The sequence below is a fragment of the Electrona antarctica genome (genome assembly GCF_951216825.1).
Source record: "Electrona antarctica genome assembly, chromosome: 19".
Taxonomy (NCBI): Eukaryota; Metazoa; Chordata; class Actinopteri; order Myctophiformes; family Myctophidae; genus Electrona; species Electrona antarctica.
Window position 1 is genome coordinate 7,696,121 of NC_136800.1, and position 27,889 is coordinate 7,724,009.

Genomic DNA, 27,889 nt, shown 5'->3' on the forward strand with positions numbered 1-27,889 from the left:
TTAAAAAATATATTGGCATAAAAATATAAGTAAAAGTACACATCATGAAGAATGAACACGTTTAAAACATATTTTGAAAATAGCCGATCTACAAGCTCACGACGCCTCATGATTGATGCCTTGTGAGCTTGATCGGATATTGTCAAATGGGCTGGCCAAAGTGTTTGATTGATTGATTGAAAATGTTAAACAGTTTGCGGAATGGGTACATTTTAAGGAAAGTGAAGTACAGGTCAATACAAAATCTGCTAGTAAGAGGATAAAAACAGAAAAAGCACATAAGGGTCCTCCAAAATCAAAAGGCACTGCTGAGATTCGAACTCAGGATCTCCTGTTTACTAAACAGGCGCTTTAACCAACTAAGCCACAGCGCCGTGCAAACAGCGCCGTAGTGGGTGCAATATGGTTGGTTTAAATCTGCAAAGTAGCCTATATCAAGGTAGGCTTCAATATTTGACTCTAAGATGTAGTAGTGGAAGTAAATATATTAAAAAAAACGCGACTGCAGTGAAGTGAAGTAAAAAAAATAAAAAGCACCACTTTTTGCGTGTGTGTGTGTGTGTGATTTTGGAGGGTCCTCCAAAATCAAAAGGCACTGCTGAGATTCGAACTCAGGATCTCCTGTTTACTAAACAGGCGCTTTAACCAACTAAGCCACAGCGCCGTGCAAATAGCGCCGTAGTGTGTGCAATATGGTTGGTTTAAATCTGCAAAGTAGCCTATATCAAGGTTTTGGTAGTAGGCTACAATATTTGACTGAGATGTAGTAGTGGAAGTAAATATATTAAAAAAACGCGACTGCAGTGAAGTGAAGTAAAAAAAATAAAAAGGCACCACTTTTTGCGTGTGTGTGTGTGTGATTTTGGAGGGTCCTCCAAAATCAAAAGGCACTGCTGAGATTCGAACTCAGGATCTCCTGTTTACTAAACAGGCGCTTTAACCAACTAAGCCACAGCGCCGTGGTGCAAACAGCGCCGTAGTGGGTGTAATATGGTTGGTTTAAATCTGCAAAGTAGCCAAAATCAAGGTTTTGGTAGTAGGCTACAATATTTGACTGAGATGTAGTAGTGGAAGTAAATATATTAAAAAAACGCGACTGCAGTGAAGTGAAGTAAAAAAAATAAAAAAGCACCACTCAAAAAAAAATACAAAAAACATAAAAATTATAGTAAGGTACTTGTAACTTGAGTAAATGTAGCCTACTTAGTTACTTTAGAGTCTCACAGAACAGAAGCAACAAGGTGCAGGGGAGGAGGAGGCGTTCCGTTCCAACAGACGTACAGAGAGAGAGAGCAAAGGTGTGGTTTCGTCTTCGTCCAAAAAACTGCCCCTTCCGTCCTTTGACTTTCACAGTAGAGTGCATTATCTGCGCAACAGGCGACGAGGCAGGACAAATCGCAGGGTCTGTCCTCTCCTCCTCCTTGGACAGAACAACACAACACAACACTACTTTTTTTCCCCGACAGCAACAACAACTTTTTGGTCACTTTTGAACAATTTCAAACAAAGAGGAGACAATGAGTTTGTACGGCTCTAATTCGAGGCTGCCGACCATGGGGCAGAGGAGTAACTCGCGGCCAGATCTGGCCAGCGCCAGCTTCAGAACGAACGACGGTCCTCCCGTGTTTGTCGGTGGGAACGGTGGTTTCAACTCGGAGTATGGAGACGAGAGATACTTCACTTACTCCAAAACCTCCACGGGCGGTGGGAGGCCGAAGACACAGATGAGCATGGGTGGAGGAGATGGAGGTGCAAGGTAAAGGAAGGGGGTTTATTATGCACCTGGGCCGCTGAGGCAGGTGGATCGAATTTCGTATAGCTATTATATAGCCTGTAGGCCTATAAATGCATCTTCTTGATAATGTTTAGACTTTGGACGATAATTAAAATATTTGTTAAAAGGGGGAAATGGGAAATACACTTGACCGAGTCACCGAGCGAATGCTAACCTAACATATTGTTGGATGTTTTTCCTCTGAATTAGACGGTGTGTGTGTATGTATGTGTGTGTGTGTGTGTGTGTGTGTGTGTGTGTACTAGTGACTCATAATGTCAGTTCAGGTTGTATTTCTCGTCATCCCATCCCACGCTCTATAAATGTTTCTCAATAATATTTGGATCACAACAGCGGAAATATAAACTGGCATGTATTGTAGATGATACTGTTCACACCCTATCTATCATCCTCCTCCCATCCCATCACTCAATGACGTCATTCATATTAACTGGCGTACTCCTACACACGGTCAGGTCACTATGGTCAGGTCAGGGGCAAATGACCGACCATTCATATCAACTGCTAATTTATGTTTACAGTGGATATTTGTCTGGCAATGTTTTTGTTTTATTAAACAAAATAATTAAACGGACACACACACAAACACACAGGCCAGTGGCTCTCTAACCTTTTAATTTAGCCTAAATTTAAAGGACTCCCAAACTGAAAAGAGTCATTGAAATTCTTGAAAGACATACCTGTTTACAGACCTGTAAGGGTCCATTTGACCCCCCCCCCCCCCCCCTCCACAATGAAACCTGAGAGTCCTTAAGTTGGACCCCATGAGAACTGCACCACTGACCTATATAACTAATGTTCTTTACTTAATTATGTTGGTTAAAGTTTAATACATTTTCATATTTATTTGGGTCTTTTCAGTTAAGAACAAGTTTTTCTTTAGTGTGATGAAACTGTGCTCATTTGTTTTCAACTGTTGCGCGCAGCGTGTACAACATCAACAACAAAGCTTTGGCCCTGCAGTCCCGTTGCCATGAGTACCTGCAAAGAGTGGAACACCTTCTGCAGAATGTAAGCAACACACACACACACACACATTTGATTTATTTTATTTGGATCTGTACAAAAGGTGCAATTCATTAGATCCAAACACTGATCAGAAGAAGGTTTCATTACGATCAAACGATCAAACGACCTTTCTTGCCTACATTAATGACAGCAGAACTTTACAATGGGTGTGTTTTAAAGTGGCCTGCCGCCATCTTGGCACACACACACACACACACACACACACACACATGCAGTCATATACAGAATTTGATTGATGTACAGTAGTGTCTTCTAATTGTTGAAAGGAATACTGACAAAAACAATAATAATGGGCTATTAATTACGACATTATTACCACTTAATGCATTTAGTAGGCCTACAACATCATTGATTCTTCAGCTGTGTAACACATTGAGCTTCGATGTAGGTGTCTATATTTAAACGCCAATACTACTGATGATGACTTGCAACCCAACAAATATTGTTTTTCATGGTTTTCGATAACATACTATAGGTAATTTTTCATGGTTTTCATCGAAAACCATTGTTTTTCATGATTTTCACCTTTTTTATCGTCGAAAACCATGAACCATTCATGGTTTTCGAGAATAAAAGTATGAAAAACATGAACATTTTGACAAGCGGCCAATATTTAAGTTCTGGTTGTTTTTTCTTTCTAGGGGGGTTCATACATGGAGATGGACAAGTTTTTGAGCATAGCTACAGAGAGCTTGGAGCAGCTGAAGAGATGTGCCTTTGAGCTGGACAGTATGCGTGTACCCCATGACCTCAGTAGAAGGTAATTACAGAGGGTGTTTTATTCATTCTTTATTCTTTATTCAGATCCCCCATTAACTGCCGCGGTCGCTAGTCTTCCTGAGGTCTACATACATAAAACAACATACAATATTCATACAAACAACTGACACTAGTCAGTCTAAATCCTAATTACACTGTTCAAATGCCAATGATATAGATAACATAGGTTAAACATCATGCACAACAACCCAATAATATTTTAGCTTTTACAGACAATGAGTTCCACTGTTGGGTGGCTCTGTAAATAACAGATTTTGTAAGTATTTCTGAATTTGGTTTTATGTGTTGTGCAGAAATGTATGCGTTTTTTTTCAAGACCTGAGGCCGATTCTACAAATGCCTTCTAAATCAGTACTTTCAAAAATGTTCAAAAATTGCAGATGTACAAGCTCAACCTTTTTTAATTTCAACAACCCAAAATGTTATATGCTTTCGGTTAGACTACAGATGCCCATTTGATAACACTTACTGTATCTCTGGGAGTGTGCACAGATCAAACACTTATCTCTGGGAGTGTCCACAGATCAAAGACAACAAAAAACCACAGGAATACTGTCTTCACTTGCTCAATAATTGCACAATCATTTTATTGAGCAAGTGAAGACAGTGTGCGTGCGGGTGTTTTTATTCTTTGATTGTGTTTTCATTTTTTGAGGATGTACAAATGGAACAAAATGTACCCATAAAGTCCACTTGGTTCTATTTGTACAGAGTGTCAGGGTTACAGACCATTAATGGTTCCTTCCTACCTATCTGGTTCCTACTATCAATTATTTAGCCGGAGGCCCCTGCCTTGGACCCTCCTCAAGGACCCCTGGTTGTCTCCAGACCTCATGTTCAGAACCAGTGTTCTAGAATAGATGTTTGGACTGTTGAATAGTTGGGTGCACACTTATCCCCTACTCATAGATTATCATCCCAAATGTCATGTTATTTTTAGATTTCTCCTCAAACCAGTAATCTCTATGAGGTAATGTCTATTTGTCAACAATTACATGAACATGTGCGCCTGTCAGCAGATGGTAAATCTGCAACAGTAGAAATATATGTAATAGAATAGATGTGTCAAACGCGGCGGAAGTATTGAAATCAATCTATGAACACCTCCATAATGTGTTTGTTCAATATGAAGATATGTCGGTTATGGTTGGATTTAATGTAAAAGTCTCGTTGACGTTGACTCGTTGATATACATTTTTAAATTAGCCAAAAAAACTGGATTATTCAATTAATCGTAAACGCAATCGATCAGAATGATCGCTAAGAACATTATTGATAATTTCAGCCCCTATTCACTACTTTAATCATGTTTCAATTTCTTTAAATTCCAGCATAGACCAGTTCCATCAACAACTCGTCCATGAAGGCCATAGAGTGGCCGTGGCGGCCCAGGGAACACGTGGCACCCTCGGCGGTGGCATGAGCCAGAAGTGGCCCAAAGGCAGCGCTGGCTCCGTGGATGGCGGAAGTCGAAGCTTTACTGACGCCATGGCGTGGATTACTCAACAGAAGGTGAGGCGGCCTTTGCATTTTGGCACCATGCTACGACACTACGGCATCACCCGTCAAGGTTATTATTTAGAGAGAATGCATGTCATGACGACACTGCCCAGGAACTCCCCCCGATAAAACTGTGATTCCATTCCCTGCAGCACTCCCCTGACAGCACTAAGTAGTTTTGTGAGTGTGTGTGCGTGTGTGTGTGTGTGTGTGTGCGTGTGTGTGTGTGTGTGCGTGTGTGTGTGTCTGTGCGCGCGTGTGCTTGCGTGCGCGTGTGCTTGCGTGCGCGTGTGCTTGCGTGCGCGTGTGCCTGCTCGTTTGTTCGCGAGTAGGTGTGCAATTCTGTGTCAGCGTGTGTGCAGAGAGAGAAGTGATGCAGGACACGTCTTATCAAATATTCGGTCCTGCTGTAACACAAACCCGTCCGGACGGACATGTTGACAAAACACGAGCCGCTAGTTTGAAAGAGGCAGAGAACGACAGTGAGTGACATGGAGGCGAACTCTCTCAAATTTGCAATTTGAGAGAGTACAAGAGAGAGAGAGTGTGTGTGTGTGTGTGTGTGTGTGTGTGTGGGGGGGGGGGTATTGATGACAAACAAAAAGCTTGGCGAGGAGGAGAAAATGAGAAATGACGAGGTAAAGTGGTGTGAAATATGACACTCTCCGCTGACTCGGTCGTCATGGGACACGGCGGTCTGGGGTTGTTCGTTTACATGCTTGTGGGAAAACGCCCTTTCACCCCCCACAGACACACCCTTGAACTCTCTCTGAATTCAAACCTCACCCATTTTGCAATTGCTGCATCACACTGCTGCTTTCTCCCCGTATTATCATATCCAGACGGGTCACTGTTCTCCTTCTGTTTCACTATTGACTCTTTCACTCCATGGTTTCCTTCTCGCTCACTATTTCACTCTAAATGTGTTCCTCCTTTCCTTCTATCTCACTCTTTCACTCTAAATGTGTTCCTCCTTTCCTTCTATCTCACTCTTTCACTCTAAATGTGTTCCTCCTTTCCTTCTATCTCACTCTTTCACTCAATGTGTTCCTCCTTTCCTTCTATCTCACTCTTTCACTCAATGTGTTCCAGCTTTCTAAAAGTCCTCTGCCCAAAACTGGAAATATAACACCTGGTGACCTACTTTTGTCCTCATTCCTACCCAGTACCCAGGGGTTTATTGTGTCTTTTGGTCCAGTTTAGTGACATTTTACGCATACATTAAGTCGTAGTAAAACAAAGCCTTGAAACTTAAGCTTCCTTCATTAGACAGCATGTGCCCTACAAATGTCTAACACTTGAAAAAGACACAGGCTATTGTGTGTATATCTTTAAATCTGTAAAGGAAGGGAGTGGTGAGATAAACAGAAAGGCTGGAGAGCAGGGATTGAGGGAATAATCAGTGGACTGACTGTAGGAGTGGTTTGCTTTGCAGGCCCTACTCTTATCGAGGCGGAGGGTTGTGAACTTTGACAAGCAGGGAATAGTTGGAATAGTTGTCTTTGTCTGCCTAGGAGACACAGGGAGACAGGATTCACTTAATGATTATATGCTGACACCTAGAGGACAAAAGGGGTATGTGTTTCAGAGAAATGTGGACCAACCGCTCTCAAGTTTTTAGGATCTTAATTGCTTGTAACATAAGTATCTGTGTACCTGGTAGGGACACACCGATAGCTGGCGGGTCAGTGTGTTGAGTGCTTGTGGCTGCTTTCTCTCTCTGACCTTATTTTCCTGCCCCTCGCTCTACTTTACAAATTTCTAAAGATTGTTTTTGCTGTCTTGGAACAAGCATGGACCGTGTGTGTGTGTGTGTCTGTGTGTGTGTGTACGCGCGCGTGTGCGCATGCATGCATGTGTTTATTTGGGATGCAATTTTGCATCAACAAAATATTGAAAATGTTTCCTAAATTCTCTCCGCATCAGTAGCTTACCGGTTCGTGTGTCGAGTGGCCTACTTCGTCTCTGACCTGATTTTCCTAAAAAGAATGATCTTTGCTTCCACCCATAGCACAGTGTCATAAGCAAGGACCAATATATTATATAAAGTATATATTACTATACTTTATATAATACATAAACTTACTGTGTGCGTGCGTGCGTGTGTGCGTGCGTGCGTGCGTGCGTGCGTGCGTGTGTGTGCGAGTATATTTTCGTATAATGAATAACTTAATAAGCTGTGTCCCATATAGCGCCTGATTGAGACGTCACCATGGGGTGAAGACACAGCCACCATTGAGACGCAGATACTGAGCCACAGCAAGTACCACAGCACCCTGCAGAGGAGTGCAGAGGTGGACCGGGCCAGGGACGAAGTGGTGAGGGGCCGCCCGCCGTTTCTTTGGGTTAGGGTTAGGGTTAGGGTCACAGCACCCTGCAGAGGAGTGCAGAGGTGGACCGGGCCAGGGACGAAGTGGTGAGGGGCCGCCCGCCCGTTTCTTTGCACACTTTAGAGTTAACCCATTCAGGCCTGACGTCGAAATTAAAAAAAAAAAAGTTTTCTAAATCATGACAATTTTCGGAAAGATTTGAGGCACATTTTAACGATTTTTCAAAAATAGCAGACCTACAAGTTCATAGCGCGCCACTCGGTGGCGCGCTATGAGCTTGTAGATCTGCTATTTTTCAATAGCTAAATTATAACATAATGTTTAAAACGCTAACGCTAACGTGACATGGATGCGTTCCAGGTCTCAATGGGTTAATTTAATATCTCCTATTTCCCCTAATTCAGACTGTGGAGTCTGTATTGGTGCTTGTTCAACAGTGACTCTGTCTGTGTGCTTTATATGCTTACGTTTTCTTGGATCGTATATTTTGAATGGAATGGAATGACAAATAATACATTCAACGTTTAGGTTTTACAATCCTCTTAAACCTTTACAAACCTCTTTATTTTTTCCCTTTAGAACATGAGGGGTGATAAGGCTAGCCTACATGCTCTGGAGCAAGAATGGGACAGCCTGCAGGTAGGACTAAAACCGACAACCACAATGTCCTCATGTAATGTTATTTATCCTGGTTGGATCTCCATTAACCGCATGAACCCCAATCTGAGAATCCATCGTCAAGAAATAAAGGAAAAAACAGCACCCTCTTATGAACCCTATTCTGGGCATGTCATAATGGGTGAACAACATCTGGGCAATATACTTTGTCTTATTTTACACAAGACAAAAGTATAGGGTTTATGTGGTTAACCGGTTGTTATCATGTCTCCTTCAGAAAATGTCCCACAGTCGTTTGGGTCAGCTGCGTGACCTCCAGGGTATCATCGAGGAGATCTCCCAGGCCATCATGTGGGTCAACGAGAAGGAGGAGGAGGAGCTGGTCTTCGACTGGGGAGACAAGGACATTGAGCACTACATCCCCAGGAAGCAGGAGAGCTACTCGGTAAGCAGCTCAATGTCAAACTTCATTTATTTATTTTTAAAGGCATGGCTCTGTAAAACAGATCAAAATCCAATTTGAATATTTATTGTACTGGCAAATATACTTAGACTATTCTATTTAATGAAACGTTTTGAAGTATGCATTTATTATAATTTATTTCTCCGTTCCAGTAAACAGAATACTGTTAATTCCAGTATAAGTTATTATTGTTTACTGGAATAGGTTGATACAAATTAAAGGGTACTGCACAAAATTAGGCAGTTCAAAGTAATCCTCCATGACGTTGATTGGCTCAGTTGGCCGGCAATGAGTCAGAATAATGTTCACAAGTCATGGTGGTCACTCAATAGTGTTGAGTGCTGTCCCTGCATCTGTGGTTAGAGGTTTGGGGCAGTTGATCAAGCTTGGGTGGAGATCTTGTACGAGTTCGAGTGGTAATATTTTATGGGACCATACTATCCATCTTTGTGATTAGCAGTGGAACGGTGGTTTCACACCCACGTTTGAACACAAGGACGCGACCTCGCAGTGAACTAATGGGAGGCCGGATGTTTCACATTGCACGGCTTGCATTTGACCTTGTTTATGTTAGAATTTTCGCAGTGCTTGCTGTGTATCACTCTCACGCGAAAGTGTGTCCTTGACCACGTAGCAGGTTGCTGCTCTTTCTGCGCGATCTCGCCGGGATGGCGAGCGGGACTACAGCATGTTGTGGAACACTGGTGTCTGTGTGTGACTGTGGGAGAGTCTTGTCTGTAGTGTAGTGGACTGCACCTAAGGTGAAAATTGTTATAGAAGAGAATGCATCTTACTGTTCTTTGCAGAAAATGATGAGCGAACTGGAGGAGAAGGAAAAGGAGTTGAACAAGCTGAAGGCCAAAGTGGGCGGCCTCCTGAACAACAACCACCCTGCCGCGGACAAGATTGAGGTGAGGCTTCCAGCCTGCTGAGAGCAGATGTGTACTGATGGCAGAGCTAGAATGTGTGTCTTGGAAAGTGATCTGACTGTTATCTTGTCCTCTGACGGTGGTGTTTGCTGCTGCTTTAGGCCTACATGGATACCTTGCAGACTCAGTGGAGCTGGCTGCTGCAGATAACCAAGTGCATCCATGTTCATCTGAAGGAGAATGCTGCCTATAGTCAGGTAATCACACATTATCTATGCTATAGTACGAACACACACACACACGCACAGCTTCTTATTTTCACCTTAATGCCAATGAATTTCAGCACTAACCTTTACCTTTCATCTCCAGTTCTTCAAGGAGGCCAATGAGACCAATGGTAAACTAAAGAGGGAACTTGAGAATGTCCGTAACAACTTCAAGTGTGACAAGAACACCCCACTGGAGAACCTGACTGAGTTCCTCAAAAAGCTGGAGGTACTGTTCCACCACTGCACTCAGTCCAACACGTCGTGTTCCTGGAGTTACTGAGTGATTGTAAACATTCTATTGCATTGTAGCATGATGAAAGGCAGGGTGCAGCAGTTAATCAAAGTAATTGATTTAATCGACAAACCCAATTTAAATAAAATGGTTTAACATTAACATTTTTCAACAGTGTTGAAACATTTTTTGCTATGTTCATGGTAAAGTATATAATAGAGCTTAAAGTGCAATGACACTTTGGTATGGTTTTGGGTTGTGTAGTTACTAGTTACCTTGTCACGATGTACGTAACTAGTCCAACTGGGGAGATATCTTGCTCTGTTGCTCCATTGATGAGAAATTAACAGGCTGTTCACACCAAGTATGACAACTATAATGATTCCTTCTGTAAACAGTGTCACCAAGCACGTCAGAGCGCACACACTCCTCCTCATTGATTTGCACTAGTGTAAATCAATGAGGTGTCTATTTTTGGAATATCAATATCTAATCAATAGAGCAACTGAGAAAGATATCTCGCTTATTGGGCGAGACAAGCCCCTATCAAAGTGTCTAATTAAAATGTCTTTGTAACGATTCGTTGATATATTCCCCCTAAAATATCACTTCTTGATCATTCGATAATGAGTAAGTAATTCATAGAATAATATATGATAGATAATAATATAATCGATAGTTGCAGCCCTAACCAGAGCAGAAGATGAAAGGTCATGTTTGTGTGCAGTTGAATGTCACTTTCCCTCCAAATGGTTTGTATGGATGATGAAGAGGTCTGACTGGTTTTATTCACAGACTCGGCATGTTATGTGTGACTCTCCATCTATGGAATGCAGTAACTGAGAAAGAGTAAACAGAACTTTCATCCTTGATAAAAATAAGTACTTAGTCTGCTCTTTTCCCCCCTCTACACCAAATCTCTTTGCTGAAAATATCTGTTATTTTTAGCAAAGAATAGGGGTGCTAGGGTTCAAGTGGGATGTGGTTTAATGGCCCTGTTTTAGAACCCTGTATGTGGATCTTTGTTTTCAGAAAGAGAAGGAGAGAATCATGGAGAACAAGCGGCAGGTCCAAAGTCTGGTCAACAAGTCCAAGTCCGTCGTCAGGCTGAAGCCTCGCAACCCAGAGGAGAAGAGCACCAGCCAAGTCATAGTCCAGGCCCTGTGTGACTTCAAACAAGACCAGGTTAGATAGATACCGTAAACCTGTGAGAGTTAGAGAGTAGATATTATATGTCAAATTTGTCAACCCCCTCTCTCTCTCTCTCTCTCTCTCTCTCTCTCTCCCATACACACATTTCTTTCCATGTGTACTGTCCACATACTGTACGTACAGTATGTCCACCTCAGGGCAACATTTTAATACCTAAACACTATGAGAGAAAAGTATAGAGTTAATCTACCTCCTATTTCACTATAGAGAGTTCAAGCCAGGTTGTTTGATGACCAAAGTTCTACGCCCCAATGTAGACTCAGGCACACCTTCATGCCTATTGTTTCAAGTAAAGTGGAAGATCAGGAATGTGTTTCAATGCTTCCATTGTGTGTGTGTGTGTGTGTGTGTGTGTGGTGTGTGTGTGTGTGTGTGTGTGTGCGTGCGTGCGTGTGTTTCAGAGGGGAATCTTGAAAGGGAACGAGGGCATCCTGAAGGACAACTCCCAGCGCAGCAAGTGGCTGGTAACGGGACCCGGAGGTCTGGACATGCTGATTCCCTCTGTGTGTTTGATCATCCCTCCTCCCAACCCACTCAGCATTGGCCTCGCCAACATGTAAGTTGCCTCTGGCAAAGGTGGAATTAAACAACTGTAACATGTCTCTTTTTGAGGAATCGAGAAGCAAAATCTAGTTCGTAGCCTAGCGTATATTTTATCTTGGCAACGGATGTCCCCCACGGGATCAATAAAGGTCTATCAAGTATGATCATCAGGTCAAAGCGATGATTTGTTCAGCGACACAGAATAAGATTCACATTTGTCTTATCAGCTGTTTGCGTACAGTTGGGTGCCACTGATATTGTCCATTATCATTTGACCCATTTAGGCATGACCTCAACATTTTAAAAAATCCTTCTAAATCCTCCAGTTTTCTGAAATAAATATTTTCACGATTTTTCAAAAATAGCAGACCTACAAGCTCGTAGCGCGCCACTCGGTGGCGCGCTATGAGCTTGTAGATCTGCTATTTTTCAATAGCTAAATTATAACATAATGTTTAAAACACCAAAAGGGGTTCCCGCCCAAAATGGGTTAACTGTCCTTTTGCGCAGATCACGCAAACCTCAGCAAAAAGAAAAGGACAATATCGATGGCCTCCAACTGTATGTATGCGTACATGTACAGTATATGCCCATATGTTGTTTATAACCTTTTATTATATGTGCTAGTTTATTCTTGTTCCCCTAACATGGCTCAGAATTGCTCCTCGTTTGGTGACAGAAGTTCAAATACATTGATACTTTATAGAAACATACACGTATTATACTGTGTATATACTAGGATTATATTGTGATCAATGTTGGGGAAGTTTCTTACATTCATTTTAAAGTAATAACAGGCATGCTACAATATTGCTTACATTACCATGTCACTCATTGAGATTAAAATCACTTTTCTAAGAGTGACTTGGCCAGGTTATCGTTCATCAATAAGAACTTTCACATAATTATCGTTATAGCCTACTGTAGTTATCTGCTCAGTGTGAAAGGCTTTGATTGATTGATTGAAATATTTATTAACAGAATTACAGTACATTTCAAGCACAAACTCAATACAAAGGCTGTTAACTGTGAGTGGACGACCCAATTAAGCATTACACTTGTTTCCAATAGGGTCCACCATGTTCAATTCATCAAAAACATTTAGAGACGTACAAATAGACACTTCTATATAGACAAAGAACAGAACAGGAATTCATCATAATGGAGGTAAAAAGGGAAAAGAAACATATACAGTGAGGGAAAAAAAGGGGTGGGGGGGGATTCACATTCAGCTCCGTTCATTTGTTTGTTTTCCTTGGAGGAGCTGCGTTGGGTCCCCAAGTCGGCTCCGTGGCCGTACCTTGAGTTGGCTGTGTGGCCGTGACCGTGTTTAATTACGTGTTCATTACATGTTTAAGTATTAATGTAATGTGTTAGTACCCCAACACCCAGTATGTCATAAATCTTGACTGTGACTGATGATATATGATATTTCCCAGGAATGACCAGTATTATGAAGCCATCATGAACATCTGGAACCAGCTCTTCATCAACATCAAGAGTCTCATCTCCTGGCAGTACTGTGTCAAAGACATCAGTTACATCAACTCTCTCACTGTTTCCATGGTAAGATATATGAATCAGTAGACTGTCTGTCTGAAACATGTTGTCCCTGTAACACTACTCTACTTGCAAAAAAGAGATTTCAACCGTACTACTACTTTTTACTACTAGGACTTATCAAAGGAAATTATGTAAAAAAAAAAAAAGAATGATGCACATTTATAATAATTATTAAAATAATACTAAATACTAAATTAATAATTTACATTTGGGGGATATCTTTCACAATAATAAATAAAACATGTTCTAGACATTCTAATGATCACAAAAAAACATATATTACAGTTATTTTACTTACTTTTATCAGGGTTAAAGGTCATAGGTAAAAATAGAAAAAATGTTCAAAATTGTCCAGAGATTTTTAATTTGTGTGAATTTCAGCCTCTGTGGGGGGTATTTAAATGCAAATATCATGACCAATGGCATTGCAATGAACATCAATGATGACGTTTAGGTGAAAAAAGAACAGATTTTTATTAATTAATTAATTAATTAATTAAAATATGTTGTATTATTGCAACTTGGGTGTTACAGGGATAAACATATTAAATTACATGGGTCTTCAACAAACAGGAGGTCTGCGACCCCTAGGTGTCTTCAGAGTTACTACATGGGGCGCTGCCAAAGTTTTGTGTGATAGGAAAAAATATGGTTGTTAGTTTTCCCCACTGTTGTTGTTACAACAGAAAACAACAACCACATTTTTCCACACTGATGATAGAGTTGTCAGATGAATATTTGAGCCATAATCTCTTGGAGACAACCCATAGGCACTTACGTAAAAGAAAAACCTCTGGAAAAAGTCCACGGTAGTCTCAAATCTCTCAGACAGACATTGATGAGAAAATCAGCATTGAGCTCATAAATCAGTATTATGAGAAATCTTCTTCTCAAGCCTCAAGCCTTTTATAACAAATAAATGAATAAATAAAATATAAACATTTAATATGCAACACAATGTTATACAATTTGTAGTGGGAGTCCCTGCTTTGTCTGTCTCCCAGCTAACGGCTCCTTAGTCAGAAAAACGTTGAAGACCTGTGTGCTTTTACTTCCTCCATTTCCATTGTGTTGCTGCATAATTTTTTCATTCATTCATTCAACCTTTATTTAAATTCTCGGAGAGACCATTGAGGGAACCCCTCATTTACAATGATGCCGAGATTACATACAACAGTTACAACAAACCGTTAATACAATTATATATTCAGCAGTCAGTTAAAACAGCAACATACAGGTGATGGACGGTTATTGAGTAAATTCCTAAAATGACCAATTGATGCCAGGGTATTAACTTTAAGTTCTTGTTGCAAGACATTCCAAGACTCAGGTGCACCGATGCTGAAAGCAGCCTTTCCAAGTTCAGAGTTGGCAAAAGGGACCAGAAGGCCTAGCCAATCACTGGAGCGAGTTACAATGCGACTAGGTTTCTGATGTAACATGGAAGAAATATATGATGGTAATTTCCCGTTGACTGACTCCTATTGTCTGTGGCCCTCAGCTGTCCACGATGCGTCCCGAGGAGTACCGCAGTGTCATCAAGAGACTGGAGACTCACTACCAGGAGTTCCTGCGCAACAGCCAAGGCTCTGACATGTTTGGGGAAGAGGAGAAGAAGACCTTCCAGGGCCAGTATGCTGGAGCCCAGACCCACTATGACACGCTGGTCATCGAGCTGCCCGTCTACAGTGAGTGACGTAGTGACCGCACCACTCCACAGTCCACATGACCTCTCCATTATCCATGCCACAGGCTGCTGAATTGTTCTTTAGGCACATTCTGTCACATAATTATCGTTGGTGTCGGGCAAAAACCTTGTGTCTCCATATTTAAATTTTGTATGTTTTTTTTATAAATGAAATTCCTACTTCAACATACAAGACCGAAAATTGCTGATCTACAAGCTCACAAAGTGTGACGTGTTGTGCACTGCTTTTTTGCTATTATTGAAAATCTTTGAAAGTTAAAGTTAAAGTTGTTAAGTGTGTTGATGGAATGGTGGGTTTTATAAATCTTGAACCAATGATGAAGTATTAACAAGAGCTTGTGACTAAATAATAACTACATTTGATCCATTGGAACACAGGTTCCAACAGCTACAATATAATAAAGAATATCTTGATAATTACAAAATTCTAATCTCTAAATTCTGCCTGTCTCATTGCCTCAGAGACTGCCAACGAACCTCCGAAGCAGGAGCCAGAACCAGAACCAGAGCCAGAACCGCCCAAGCCCGAACCCCCCAAGCCCGTCTCCACCCTCAGCATGACCTTGCTGACCGACCTGCATGCACTGCGACGCAGGCTGGAGCTGGCAGAGTCTGGACTCACTCATCACGTGCACATTCCACTGGGGGAGAACAGCGTGCACGAATGCTCACAGCACCTCCAGAAGCTGCATGTATGTGACTGCTGCCAGCATCAGTGTTACATTAGTCATCTGGCAGAGCCTAAAGATAACACTCCGACTCCGTATGCCAACCCCTGTGCCCTCCCTCACCCTTCGACGTAGCTTCTTGGACTTTGTCACATAGCGTTGCCATCCGGGATAGTGGATGACGAGGCGGAAGTTGTATTTCTGACCTATTTTCTAATGCCAAATTAGAAGGTATTGACATGGCCCTGTATTTGGACAGCCTGTGCAGTATTTCACATGGAAGCGTTGTAGCATACTGCCGATCAGTCCAGACAGCAAGGAAGAGCAGGCCTCTGTTTTTATAAGTGAAATGTGACACAGACTGTCAAAAACCCAGATTTAAACAGTTTTTTCACAGCATAAGTTCCTTTTACCACCCTATTTTTACTACAGACATCCGTAGGGCCATGTTAACACCTTCATAGTTGCAATAAGACTTAGAAAATAAGGTTGCCAACTGGTCGGAATAACGTGTTTCTTCCACACGCTACGTCCGGCCGGGGAAACTCCCCCTGTCAGGTGAAAAGAAGCAGCTTGGACTCCTCGTGCATTGAAGGAAGCATGAGGTCAGTCCACTGCCTGCCCCCCCCCCCCCCCCCCCCCCCCCAGGTTGGCAGAGGATGTGTAGCGCTCAAGATTACATTAGATAATTGACACTGGGTGAAAAAATGGGTTGCAAAATCGTGGGATAAAAAAGAGAATAAGGTTGCTGTCGATGGTCCTAAATGTAACTCGAATGCTCTCTTATTTGTTGTTGATTTACAGACCGTGCACCAGGATCTGGACTCTGTCTATGATGAATATCTGCGTCTGAGAGAGAGGATACTAAAACAGCTGGAGGGAATTCCTCCCGAATCGGAGCAGGCCAGGTTCCTTCGCGCTGAGCTGGACCTCATCAACCAGAAAATTGGAGACCTGCAGGGTCTCTCCTCAGCTTACCTGCAACGGTATTGCAGTTTTTAGTGTCATATTTCCAACCTTTCCACTTTTAAGCCTGCTATGACCACAACTGGTACACTACAACAATCTTGTATTTGCTTGTTTTCAGTTATGGTATGAGTTATTTCCATGACAGAAGTGTTTGTTGTCTATACCAGTGTTTGTTGTCTATACCAGTGTTTGTTGTCTATACCAGTGTTTGTTGTCTCTACCAGTGTTTGTTGTCTCTACCAGTGTTTGTTGTCTATACCAGTGTTTGTTGTCTCTACCAGTGTTTGTTGTCTCTACCAGTGTTTGTTGTCTATACCAGTGTTTGTTGTCTATACCAGTGTTTGTTGTCTATACCAGTGTTTGTTGTCTATACCAGTGTTTGTTGTCTATACCAGTGTTTGTTGTCTATACCAGTGTTTGTTGTCTATACCAGTGTTTGTTGTCTATACCAGTGTTTGTTGTCTATACCAGTGTTTGTTGTCTATACCAGTGTTTGTTGTCTATACCAGTGTTTGTTGTCTCTACCAGTGTTTGTTGTCTCTACCAGTGTTTGTTGTCTCTACCAGTGTTTGTTGTCTATACCAGTGTTTGTTGTCTCTACCAGTGTTTGTTGTCTCTACCAGTGTTTGTTGTCTATACCAGTGTTTGTTGTCTCTACCAGTGTTTGTTGTCTATACCAGTGTTTGTTGTCTCTACCAGTGTTTGTTGTCTATACCAGTGTTTGTTGTCTATACCAGTGTTTGTTGTCTATACCAGTGTTTGTTGTCTATACCAGTGCTTCCCAAACCTTTTAGCCCGTGACCCAAAAGAGACATTATACAGTATGTCTCCCCGGGACCCAAACTAGCGAAAATAGCAGATCTACAAGCTCACAATGTGGCACTCCGCGCCGCATTGTGAGCTTGTAGATCGGCTATTTTCGATAGTTTTCACTACTACTTAAACATTTGTTTTCTAATTTATGGAATTCTTCATATTTTTCTTTGATTTCTTAACGAAATTACAGATTTATTTTTATTTTTATTAAAAACAAAATGTAGGATACAAAATATAAAGGGAGTAAGGGACCCATAAAAATGTGTCCGCAACCCACAAGTGGGTCCCGACTTTTGTTTGAGAAACAGTGGTCTATTCGGTGACGGTGTGTTTAATATTACTATCTGTGTGTCTTCGTAACAGAATGTCAGCTTTGAAAGCTTTGCTCCAGAGCCTCCTCCAGATAGAAGATACCATCAAGGTGAATGAAGCCCGTCTGACGGAGAAGGACACCACCTCTCTGGACCTCCATGAGGTGGAGGACTACAGGAACACACTGAAGGTCTGACATACTATCCATCTGTCTATGGTTTGATTAGCCTATTACACAGCATTCTAATGACCTCTTTGTTCATCCACAGCCCACACAATTGAGGTATAAGTGTACTAGTAACAGTATATTCAATAGACAGTTTCAGGCAATAAACAATAACACAGCTGCCCTGAATATTCCCGCTTGTGTGAACATCCTGTTTGTAACAGTTGCCCTGGAAAGTGCCAATGTATTAAGAGTTTATGCCAAGCTAGGCTGCGAAAAAGGTCCAAAGAATTATTATTATTATTCTAAATTTGGTAGTGGTGAAAACAGGATGTTGAGGAGGGTTTTTACATGCCTACTAGCAATAATAGAAAGTCAATTGAAGCTGTCTGTACAGTATGTCATGGACCCCAGATTGTATGATATTTCAGTAGTCATACATGTTTGTATTGTAAGTGAATTGAATTAAGCAGGCCTTACACTCTCTTAGACGTTATGCCTGATTTATTCATAGTTGTTGCGAGCATGTCCACAACACCATAATCAGTTTATTCAATAAGATCTCCATGTACATCTTTCCACGTCCTTCCATGGCCACTCAACTGTGGTGAGCTTCTCCAAATAGCAAGTATGCAGGAGAGTTACAGTAGCTCCAGAGAACAAGCATTACAGCTACCATATCGCTGGTGCCATTCTTGAAAACGCTACAAACCACAAAATTCACAGCGAAACAGATGGCCCAAATTGCTTGTTTTATCCAAGCTATTAGTTAGCCATAGCAATGTACACAATGAAAAGACATTTCCTGCCATGGATTATTGATTGATAATATCAATCAATAATCCATGGCAGGAAATGTCTTTTCACATATTATGTGAAGACAACTTTAGTTTGCATTCTTGTACAAATCATCCCTCAACAGTAGGCTATTCATCTCATGTCACTGCCATGATGGACCCCACTCTGAACCACCACTGATCTACAGTATATCACTAGACCAGTGTAGTTTGGATGTGTTTGTGGCTGTCAGTGTGTTGACTTCCCTGGATTTCTCTGCTACCTCACACAGCAAATGAAGGCAGAGCTGGAGCACAAGAGAGACCTGCTGACGGTCATGGAGTCTGACCTGGCCAAGGCTGTGCACTGGAACGGCCAGGTCTCCCAGTCCTTCCACAGGTGTGACGTGGACCTGTCCAAGTACACTGACCTGGTGGGCCAGATGTCTGACCGCTGGCTTCGCATCCAGAATCAGATAGATAACAGGTCAGACTGCACTCTCACACACACACACACACACACACACACACACACACACACACAGTGTGTTGGCGGTGAGTTTCATTCACAGAACCGTGTCATCAAGCCTTCGCCATTGTGTTTCTCCGGTGCCAATAATAGCGCCTGAACAATTTTCTCCATCTCCTGTTTTCCCTCGTCTTCCTCCTACTCTTTCCTGCTCCAGATTATGGGACCTGGACAAGCACGAGAAGCAGCTGAGTCATTATCAGCAGAGCAGCACTTCCCTGGACCAGTGGATAGACAATGCCAGGAAGCGCCAGGACGTCCTGCAGTCGGCCAAGCTCACCGACATCCAGACCGTTCAGGAGCACCTCAACCAGCAGAAGGCAGGCTTTCCCCTGATTTATAACCTGAGGACCAGATGGTTCTATGTTTCTTATCAGTGGTGCTCAAACTTTTTCACGTCAAGGATACTAAAAGTTATCTGTATTCAGCCACTGACCCCCATCTGAAAATATGTTGTTCCAGGGATCCCCCCAGAAGCAATGAAATGAGTTAAATATGTTCACTGTGGAAGATTGTGCCACATTTTCACGATAAAAAAAGCAGATCTACAAGCTCGTAGCGCTGCACTCGATGTTGCGCTATGAGCTTGCATATCTGCTATTTTTCAACAGCTAAAGCATAAAATAATGGTTAAAGTGGTTAAAAGCTAAAGTGACACAGATACGTTCCAGCCTGGTTAAACATTCAACTCAGTGGAATCAAATGTGGCTAAAATTAAGACGAATACGTTTCGCCATCTCACTGAATTTGACATGGTTTCAGCTATGGCGTTGGCTTGAATGTGTTCATTATTAAATGGGGCAAAGTAAAACTGACTTCTAGATGTTTTATTTGCCAAATAAAACACATGAATGAGTTCTGAACCCTCAAGTAACCCACAGTAAATGTCTCGTCATATTTCCTTTGAGAGGCTGTAACTCACGCTTTTCCTCACCGAACAGGCTCTTCACACTGAAGTCAAAGGAAAGAAGGAGAACATAGAAGATGTTCACAAGGACGCAGACACCTGTGCTACTTCCATTAAGGTTAGTGTCATACCTGTCTAAGTCATTCATTATACGTTCTATACACATGATGCAACTACAGTTGGGTGCCACCGATATTGTCCCTTATCATTTGACCCATTTAGGCCTGACCTCAAAATTTAAAAAAATCCTTATAAATCGTCCAGTTTTCTGAAATAAATATTTTCACGATTTTTCAAAAATAGCAGACCTACAAGCTCGTAGCGCGCCACTCGGTGGCACGCTATGAGCTTGTAGATCTGCTATTTTTCAATAGCTAAATTACAACATAATGTTTAAAACACCAAAAGGGGTTCCCGCCCAAAATGGGTTAACTGTCCTTTTGCGCAGATCACGCAAACCTCAGCAAAAAGAAAAGGACAATATCGATGGCCTCCAACCGTACCTGTCTAAGTCATTCATTATACGTTCTATACACATGATGCAACTATAATGAATCCATATTGTATTGCCTGGTTGCAGAACTATGAGATGCAGCTGGCCTCCTACACCGCAGGCCTTGAGACTCTGTTGAACGTCCCCATCAAAAGAACCATGCTGCAGTCTCCTGCCAATGTACTCAGAGATGAGGTAGGGGTCGTATTAATGCAATTCATGTATGCAATGTTTAATGTATGCAATGTAGCTAATAAGTAATAGTATTTATAGTAAAAAAACGTTTACTAATTAGTTTATTATAATTTGTACCCTTTACTGTTATTATGTTAATCCTCTTTGTGTTAATCTGAGGAATTTAACTATTTGCTTATGTTCATGTATAATAATATAATTTTCCATTTGCTTATATTCATGTAATAATAACACCAGCTAAAAAGTGCACTCAATTATTGCTCGTCATTTGCGTGATTAACACTTGAGCTTACTAATGCAACTAATTGACTAATTGAAACCTCGTTAGGCGGCTGACCTGCAGTCCCGCTACATTGAGCTACTGACGCAGTCCGGTGATCACCATAAGTTCCTGGGGGAGATCCTCAAGAGCCTGGAAGAGATGAAGGTAGGAGTTTAATCACATATGACATTTTTTTGAAGTTCAGCAGTTAAAATATCCATGTCAGTATGCAAAATAGATCCATATATTTGCAAATGTTTTGCATATATCAGATCTATAAGTTGTGAACTTTTAGACTTTTTTCCCTTTTTTAAATATATATATATCATTTAGAAATGGTGGTTACACTGGTTAACCCATTTAGGCCTGACCTCAAAATTTAAAAAAATCTTCTAAATCCTCCAGTTTTCTGAAATAAATATATTGTAGATCTGCTATTTTTCAATAGCTAAATTATAACATGTTTAAAACACCAAAAGGGGTTCCCGCACAAAATGGGTTAAGTGGCTCAGTCGTTATAATAATATTAGTATATATAACTAATAATAATAATTATTAGTTATTATTAAATATGTATGCTTTACTCAAATACCTGAGAACCTTATTAAATCTGTACGTTGTATTGTTGCCCTCAGATGAGGAACACCAAAATTGAGCTGCTGGAGGATGAGCTGAGGCGCCTGAGGGAAGACCTCCAGGACCACAGCCAGAAGAACCAGTCCCTGGAGGACGCTGTGAGGTGCTACAAGCTGGAGCTCTCTCAGCACAAAGACCAGGTTATCTCTCTGGAGGAGGTGAAGAGAACCACTGTCATGCAGGTCAACGCTACCAAGGACTCTCTGGACAGCACCAGCAGCCGGCTGAGGGAGCTCACCGACACGTTGACCCGCATCACGTTTGAACTGGACGAAGAGAAGAGGAAGAGGAGGCTGGCGGAGGAGCGCTACACCACCCAGCAGGAAGAGTACGAGGCGACCGTACGCCGTCGGCAGAAAGAGCTCGAGGAGCTCAACTGGACCAAGATGGACCTAGAGAAGTCGGTGAAGGACAAGGAACGCGAGCTGGAGAGGCTGAAGCTACTGCTGGAGGAGGAGGCCACGCGTCGGCGAGGGGCAGAGTCGGACGTGTCAAAGGTAAGAGCGCAGAGCCAGCAGGAGGTTAATCAGCTTAAGCAGACGTACGCGACCGAGATCCACGTCACCAAGACGTCCGTGCTCAAGGTCGCACAGCAGAAGGAAGAGGACGGCGCGGAACTCAAGCGGCAGTGTGACAGGCTCACCGAAGAGAAGAGGGGCCTGGAGGACGAGCTCAGGAGACTGAGGCTGTCCATCTCCCAGACGGACGAAAAGAAGATCAGGGCAGAGGAGGACGCCCGCCAGCAGAGGAGCGCAGTGACGGAGGAGACCAGGAGGCGCAGTGAGCTGGAGGTGCAGCTGAGAACCACGGTCAAGCAGAGAGGAGAGGATGAGCTCAAGCTCAAGGAGGCCACCAAGAGCAGCCAGGAGAAGGCCCGGGAGATCGGACGGCTCACACACAGCCTTGAGGAGGAGGCGAAGAAGAGGAGAGCACTGGAGTTGGAAGTCGGTCAGATGAAAAGGATCCAGGTGGACCTCGAGTCCAAAAACGTGTCTTCTCTGGAGACGATTAACACGCTCAAAGTGTCCGAGCAGGAAATTCGTATCATCAGGACGGAACTGGAGAAGCAGACCGGGGAGAAGACCAAGACGGAGCAGAATTCCACCAGGCTGCAGAGCCGCATGCGAGAGCTGCAAAGCTCTCTGGAAGCCATGGAAGCCGAGCTGGGGAAGCAGAAGAGGGCCGCCCAGGATGAGTTCACGCGCAGGAAGAGGGTGGAGTCCGAGCTGGAGAGCATGACCAAGACCTGCAGAGAGCACACTGTCACCATCAACACCTTGAAGACTCTCCAGGAGGACGTGACCAGCTCCGGCAGGAAACATGAGCAGGACCTACGGGCCCTCCAGGAGGCCTTGGACAAGAGCCGTCGGGACCACAAGGTCACCGCGGAGCAGCTGGCCCAGGTGATGGCCGAGTTAAAGACGCTGAAGCAGCAGCTCGTCCAGGAGCAGGCCCGTGTCCGCGAGGTCAACCTCCGTAACGAGACCCTGTACAAGACCATCGAGGAGAAGAGCCGCCTGCTGAACGACAACACCACGCAGATCGAGAAGCTGCAGGGTCTGACGCAGAGCCTCACCAAAGAGAGGCTGAGGCTGGAAGAAGAGTTGAGGGCACTGAAGCATGAGAGAGACGAGCTGAAGTTGAGCAAGGACAGCGTGGACGGAGAGAGCTCGTCTCAGCTCACCGCCTTGCAAGTCCAGCTCCAGAGCAGCAGCAGGACAACTCTGGACCTCCAGTCTCTCATCAAAGATCTGACAAAGGAGAGGGAAAAGCTTAAGTTGGAAATAGAGAACACTCAAAAGCAATCCATTGAGGTATTTTTGATTGCTTTAACCGGATCAGCTCCAAATAATCCTGACTAATTTGCCGCTTTTGCATGAATGGCTATGCTGAACTTGTATCATGATCGTGTTCGATTCTTTTTGGCTTTGCACTGCAAATTTGCCATCCAATCCATCCATCCATCCAGCTTTTTGGGCGCTTTTGCATGAATGGCTATACTTGATGTCTTTGAAAATGTCTTTCATTATCGTGTTCACAAAATGAATACGATTTTCAGGCTTTTCACTATTTGCATGCACTCTTTTGCTAATACTGTATGCATTCATATCTTATACAACTTCACTACAGCAAATGTAGATGCTCATAATAAGCATGCATAATCACTTCATAGATTATTCTATAACAACTTATTTGAATACATAATACATATCTATGGTATGTATCATGTCAGTGGATTGTAAATGGGTTTCTGGAGGACTTAACTTCACTACTCCTCCAATGTTGTTTATTATACCTATCATTTCATATATTGTTGCACACAACAAGACATATCGTCACACTAGCAGGTAGAAACCTTGTATGTATACAAAACGGTAACTTTGCAGGAAATGGGGAAAAATAACCTAATAACCTAATTGGTCCGACGTAGTTTTTACTTAGTCACAAGCTCTTGCAATAAAATGTCAGCTTTTAGATTGGGTATTTGGTATTAATTTACAAGTACAACAAAACATTAAATATAAGTTTAAATATGGAGATACAAGGTTTCTGCCTTGTCAATGACTTGGTGAAGATATATGCAATAACAACATGCTAATTGTGTTTCATTTATTTGACTCTTTAATAAGCTGTCATCCCAATGTGACATGTGTATGTCACAAGTATTTCTTTAGCTGTAACGGTGTGTGTGTTTTTTCATGTCTCCCCAGACCTCCAGGATGGTTCAAGAGTCCCAGAGCCACTACAGTGAACTGGTGTTGGAGAAAGACACCCTGCTGACCAGAGTGAAAGTGTTGGAGCAGGACAAGGTCCGCATGCAGCGTCTGGAGGAGGAACTCAACCGCCTCAAGATCACGCTGGAGACCGAGCTACGAAACAAGCAACGCCTACACGAGGAGAACACTACTGTCCGCAAGGACCTGAGCTACTTGAAGAGCCAGTACGAGCTGAAAGAAAGCCAGCTGAAGCAGTGCGACTCGGGCAGAGACGAGACCGAGCGAGAGCGGAGCTCGCTGAGGAGCGAGGTGGAGAGGCTCATGAGGGAGCTGAGGAGTTTGGAGGAGAAGTACAAGAACAAGCTGCTGATCTCTGAGAAGGAGGCGTCTGAGCTGGCGCTGAAGAGAGACGCCCTGGAGAGGGAGATAGCCAGGCTGCAGCAGAGGCCTGACACCCTGTGGAAGCAGACGCAGACCGACGAGAAGTTCCAAGCAGTAGATCCCTCCAAGCTGGTGTTCGATGCCGTGCGCCGCAAGGTGACGGCCCACCAGCTGAGCGACTGTGGCATCATCAGCAAGGCCACCCTGGAGCTGCTCCTGAAGGGCAAGAAGTCAGTGGATGAGGTGGCTGTGGATATTCAGCTTAATTTGAAAGGCACTGGCGTCATTGCTGGTATGACCGAAGGCTCTCAGGGTAAAATGCCATTCACTGAAGCCAAGAACAAGGACCACATCAGCCCGCAGAGCGCTGTCATGCTGCTGGAGGCACAAGCTGCGACCGGCTATATCTTGGACCCCATGTTCAATGAGAGGATGCCTGTGGACACTGCCTCTTCCAGGGGGCTTGTAGACACAGAAGACAGAGACGCTCTGCTAACAGCTGAAGCAGCCAGCACAGGCTTCAAAGATGCATACACTGGCAAAATGCTGTCTGTGGGACAGGCTCTGAAACAGGGTCGCGTAGATAAGGAGACGGCCATCCGCTTGCTCCAGGCTCAGGAATCTGTCGGTGGAATCCTGGACCCTGTCCTGGGTGTGTTCCTGCCTAAAGATCTTGCCCTTGATCGCAACCTTATTGACGAGGAGCTCTATCAGGCTCTCAACAAGAAACCTACCTGTTACCTGGATCCAGTCACAGGGGAGAACATTACTTATAGTGATTTGAGGTCAAAATGTAGAATGGAGCCTGTATCTGGCCTTCTCCTCCTCCCTGGCCCAGAAAAGCCCATGACGGTAAAGGGACTCCGTGGCGAGGTTTCCATTACAGAGCTGATCAACTCCAAGCTGTTGGATGAGAATGATGTGCGAAAGATCCAGCAGGGCGAGCTCAGTAGCAAAGACATCGAGGACAGACTCAAATCCTACCTCCATGGCTCTACCTGTATTGCAGGCATCTATGACGAGGCCAAAGACCGAACCATGCCCTTCTACCAAGCCATGAAGGAAGGCCTGCTCATGAGAGGTACCACGCTGGAGCTCCTAGAGGCCCAGGCTGCATCTGGTTTCATAATCGATCCAGTCAACAACCTCTTTCTGACTGTGGAGGAGGCCGCAAAGAGAGGTCTGGTGGGCATAGAGTTTAAGAGCAAACTGGCGTCTGCGGAGAAGGCTGTCATTGGATACAAAGACCCATCTACCGGAAAGACCATCTCCCTTTTCCAGGCCATTGAGAAAGATCTAATTGAGAAGGGTCATGGCATCCGTCTGCTGGAAGCCCAAATAGCCAGTGGCGGAATAATTGACCCCAAACATAGCCACCGTATTGATGTGGAAGTGGCTTACAGCAGAGGCTACTTTGACGAGGAGATGAATGAGATCCTAACGTACGAAGGGGATGACACTAAAGGCTTCTTTGACCCCAACACCAAGGAGAACCTGACATATCTTCAGCTGAAGGACAGGTGCATTAAAGACCCCCGAACAGGCCTGGTGCTGCTCCCGCTGACAGACAAGAAGAAGGCAAAAAAGTGTGAGGAAAGCCACACCAATGTCCTCCGCAAGAGGCGGGTGGTGATCGTGGACCCAGACACAGGCATGGAGATGTCGGTGAGAGAGGCCTACCACCGGGAGCTGATCGACTATGAGACCTTCCTGGAGCTGTCCGAGCAGGAGTGCGAGTGGGAGGAGATCACAGTTAAGGGATCGGACGGCTCATCGCGCCTTGTAATAGTAGACCGGAAAACAGGAACTCAGTATGACATCCAGAACTCCCTGGAGAAGGGCACCATCGACCAAAAAACGGTAGATGAGTACCGCAGCGGAACACTGACCCTGACCCAGTTGGCCGACATCATTTCTAAACAGTCCAGCACCACTGAGATGACCCTCACTGCCAGCAATGTCGATGACTATGTCACCTGCGCGAGCCCCACACTGTCTGCCCCGTCCTCCCCTACCGTGCGCAAACGTTTCAACAGCATTTCCATCACCCTCTCTTCGCCTGAGACGTATGATGACCAGAGTCCTGTGGCGGCCATCTTTGACACAGAGACCATAGAGAAGATAACAATCCTAGAGGGGCTACGAAGAGGCATAGTTGATTCTATTACAGCGCAGAGGTTGCTAGAGGCTCAGGCTTGCACTGGGGGCATCATCAACCCTGCTAACGGCCAGAGGCTGTCTTTGCAGGATGCTACCCATCAGGGCATCATCGACGATGACATGGCCTCCAAGCTGAAAGCTTCTCAGAAGGCCTACATGGGCTATGAGGATATGAAGACGAAGAAGAAGATGTCAGTGGCAGAGGCTGTGAAGGAGAAATGGCTGCCTTACGAGGCGGGCCAGAGATTTATGGAGTTTCAATATATTACGGGAGGCCTGATGGAACCTGGCACCAGCCAGCGTGTCAGCATCGAGGATGCCATCCGATGGAGCTGGCTGGACGGCCGAGGGGCCCAGAAGCTGCAGGATACTCGCAACCACCAGAAGATCCTGACCTGTCCCAAAACCAAGCTGAAGATCTCATACAAGGAGGCCATGGACAGCTGCATGGTGGAGGAGAGCAATAGCATGAAGATGCTGCAAGCTTCCTCCATGTCCTCCAAAGGCATCAGCAGCCCTTACAATGTCTCGAACCCAGGCTCTCGCTCCGGCTCCAGGGCTGGCTCTAAGGCCAGTTCCAGGAGTGGCTCTCGTAGAGGCAGTGTTGATTACTCTTCTTCTTACACCTACACTTTCTCCTCCAGCAGTAAAGCCTTAAGCTCTGACTCCCAGTCATAATATAACATATAGATGATTAGACAAAAATAGTTTGCGTTTGTTTGCCAGTGGTTACTATGAGATTAATATACTTTTTTTTGTTTTGTTTCACATAATGTGCTTTAGCTTTAGCAATAAAGCTTGGATGAAGTTAGCAGTACCTACTTTAGAGTTGTCTTAAATTCTATTTACTGTTTTTATTGATTTAAACTGCGGGGGTTTGCTGTCTTAATATTCAACTTTTTAGATTCAGGCTGACACTTTATATAATTGTTTTCTTAGATAAAATGTTTAAGAATGTACATTTTAATAACTGCCTTTGTCTTTTTTTAGT

General features: G+C 43.6%; 1 protein-coding gene across 3 annotated transcripts; it reads left to right on the forward strand.

Annotated features, from left to right (window-relative positions):
- The first annotated feature begins 1,274 nt into the window (after positions 1 to 1,274).
- On the forward strand, positions 1,275 to 27,752 carry dspa (desmoplakin a). 3 transcript variants are annotated; one of them, XM_079488500.1, is made up of 24 exons: positions 1,275 to 1,756; positions 2,722 to 2,806; positions 3,466 to 3,584; positions 4,936 to 5,116; positions 7,297 to 7,422; positions 8,014 to 8,073; positions 8,330 to 8,497; positions 9,322 to 9,426; positions 9,546 to 9,641; positions 9,754 to 9,879; positions 10,918 to 11,070; positions 11,499 to 11,653; positions 13,080 to 13,206; positions 14,705 to 14,891; positions 15,374 to 15,603; positions 16,384 to 16,565; positions 17,728 to 17,866; positions 18,912 to 19,105; positions 19,305 to 19,467; positions 20,089 to 20,172; positions 20,635 to 20,742; positions 21,071 to 21,169; positions 21,640 to 23,454; positions 24,352 to 27,752. In XM_079488500.1, the coding sequence occupies exons 1-24, from the start codon at positions 1,518 to 1,520 to the stop codon at positions 27,574 to 27,576; spliced, it is 8,166 nt and encodes a 2,721-aa protein (XP_079344626.1). In that variant the 5' UTR covers positions 1,275 to 1,517; the 3' UTR covers positions 27,577 to 27,752. The 3 variants fall into 3 exon arrangements, with proteins under 3 accessions (XP_079344626.1, XP_079344628.1, XP_079344627.1); XM_079488502.1 differs by having other exon boundaries at positions 1,278 to 1,756; positions 21,640 to 22,137; XM_079488501.1 differs by lacking the exons at positions 1,275 to 1,756; positions 2,722 to 2,806; positions 3,466 to 3,584; positions 4,936 to 5,116; positions 7,297 to 7,422 and adding an exon at positions 7,476 to 7,520.
- The last annotated feature ends 137 nt before the right edge of the window (positions 27,753 to 27,889 follow it).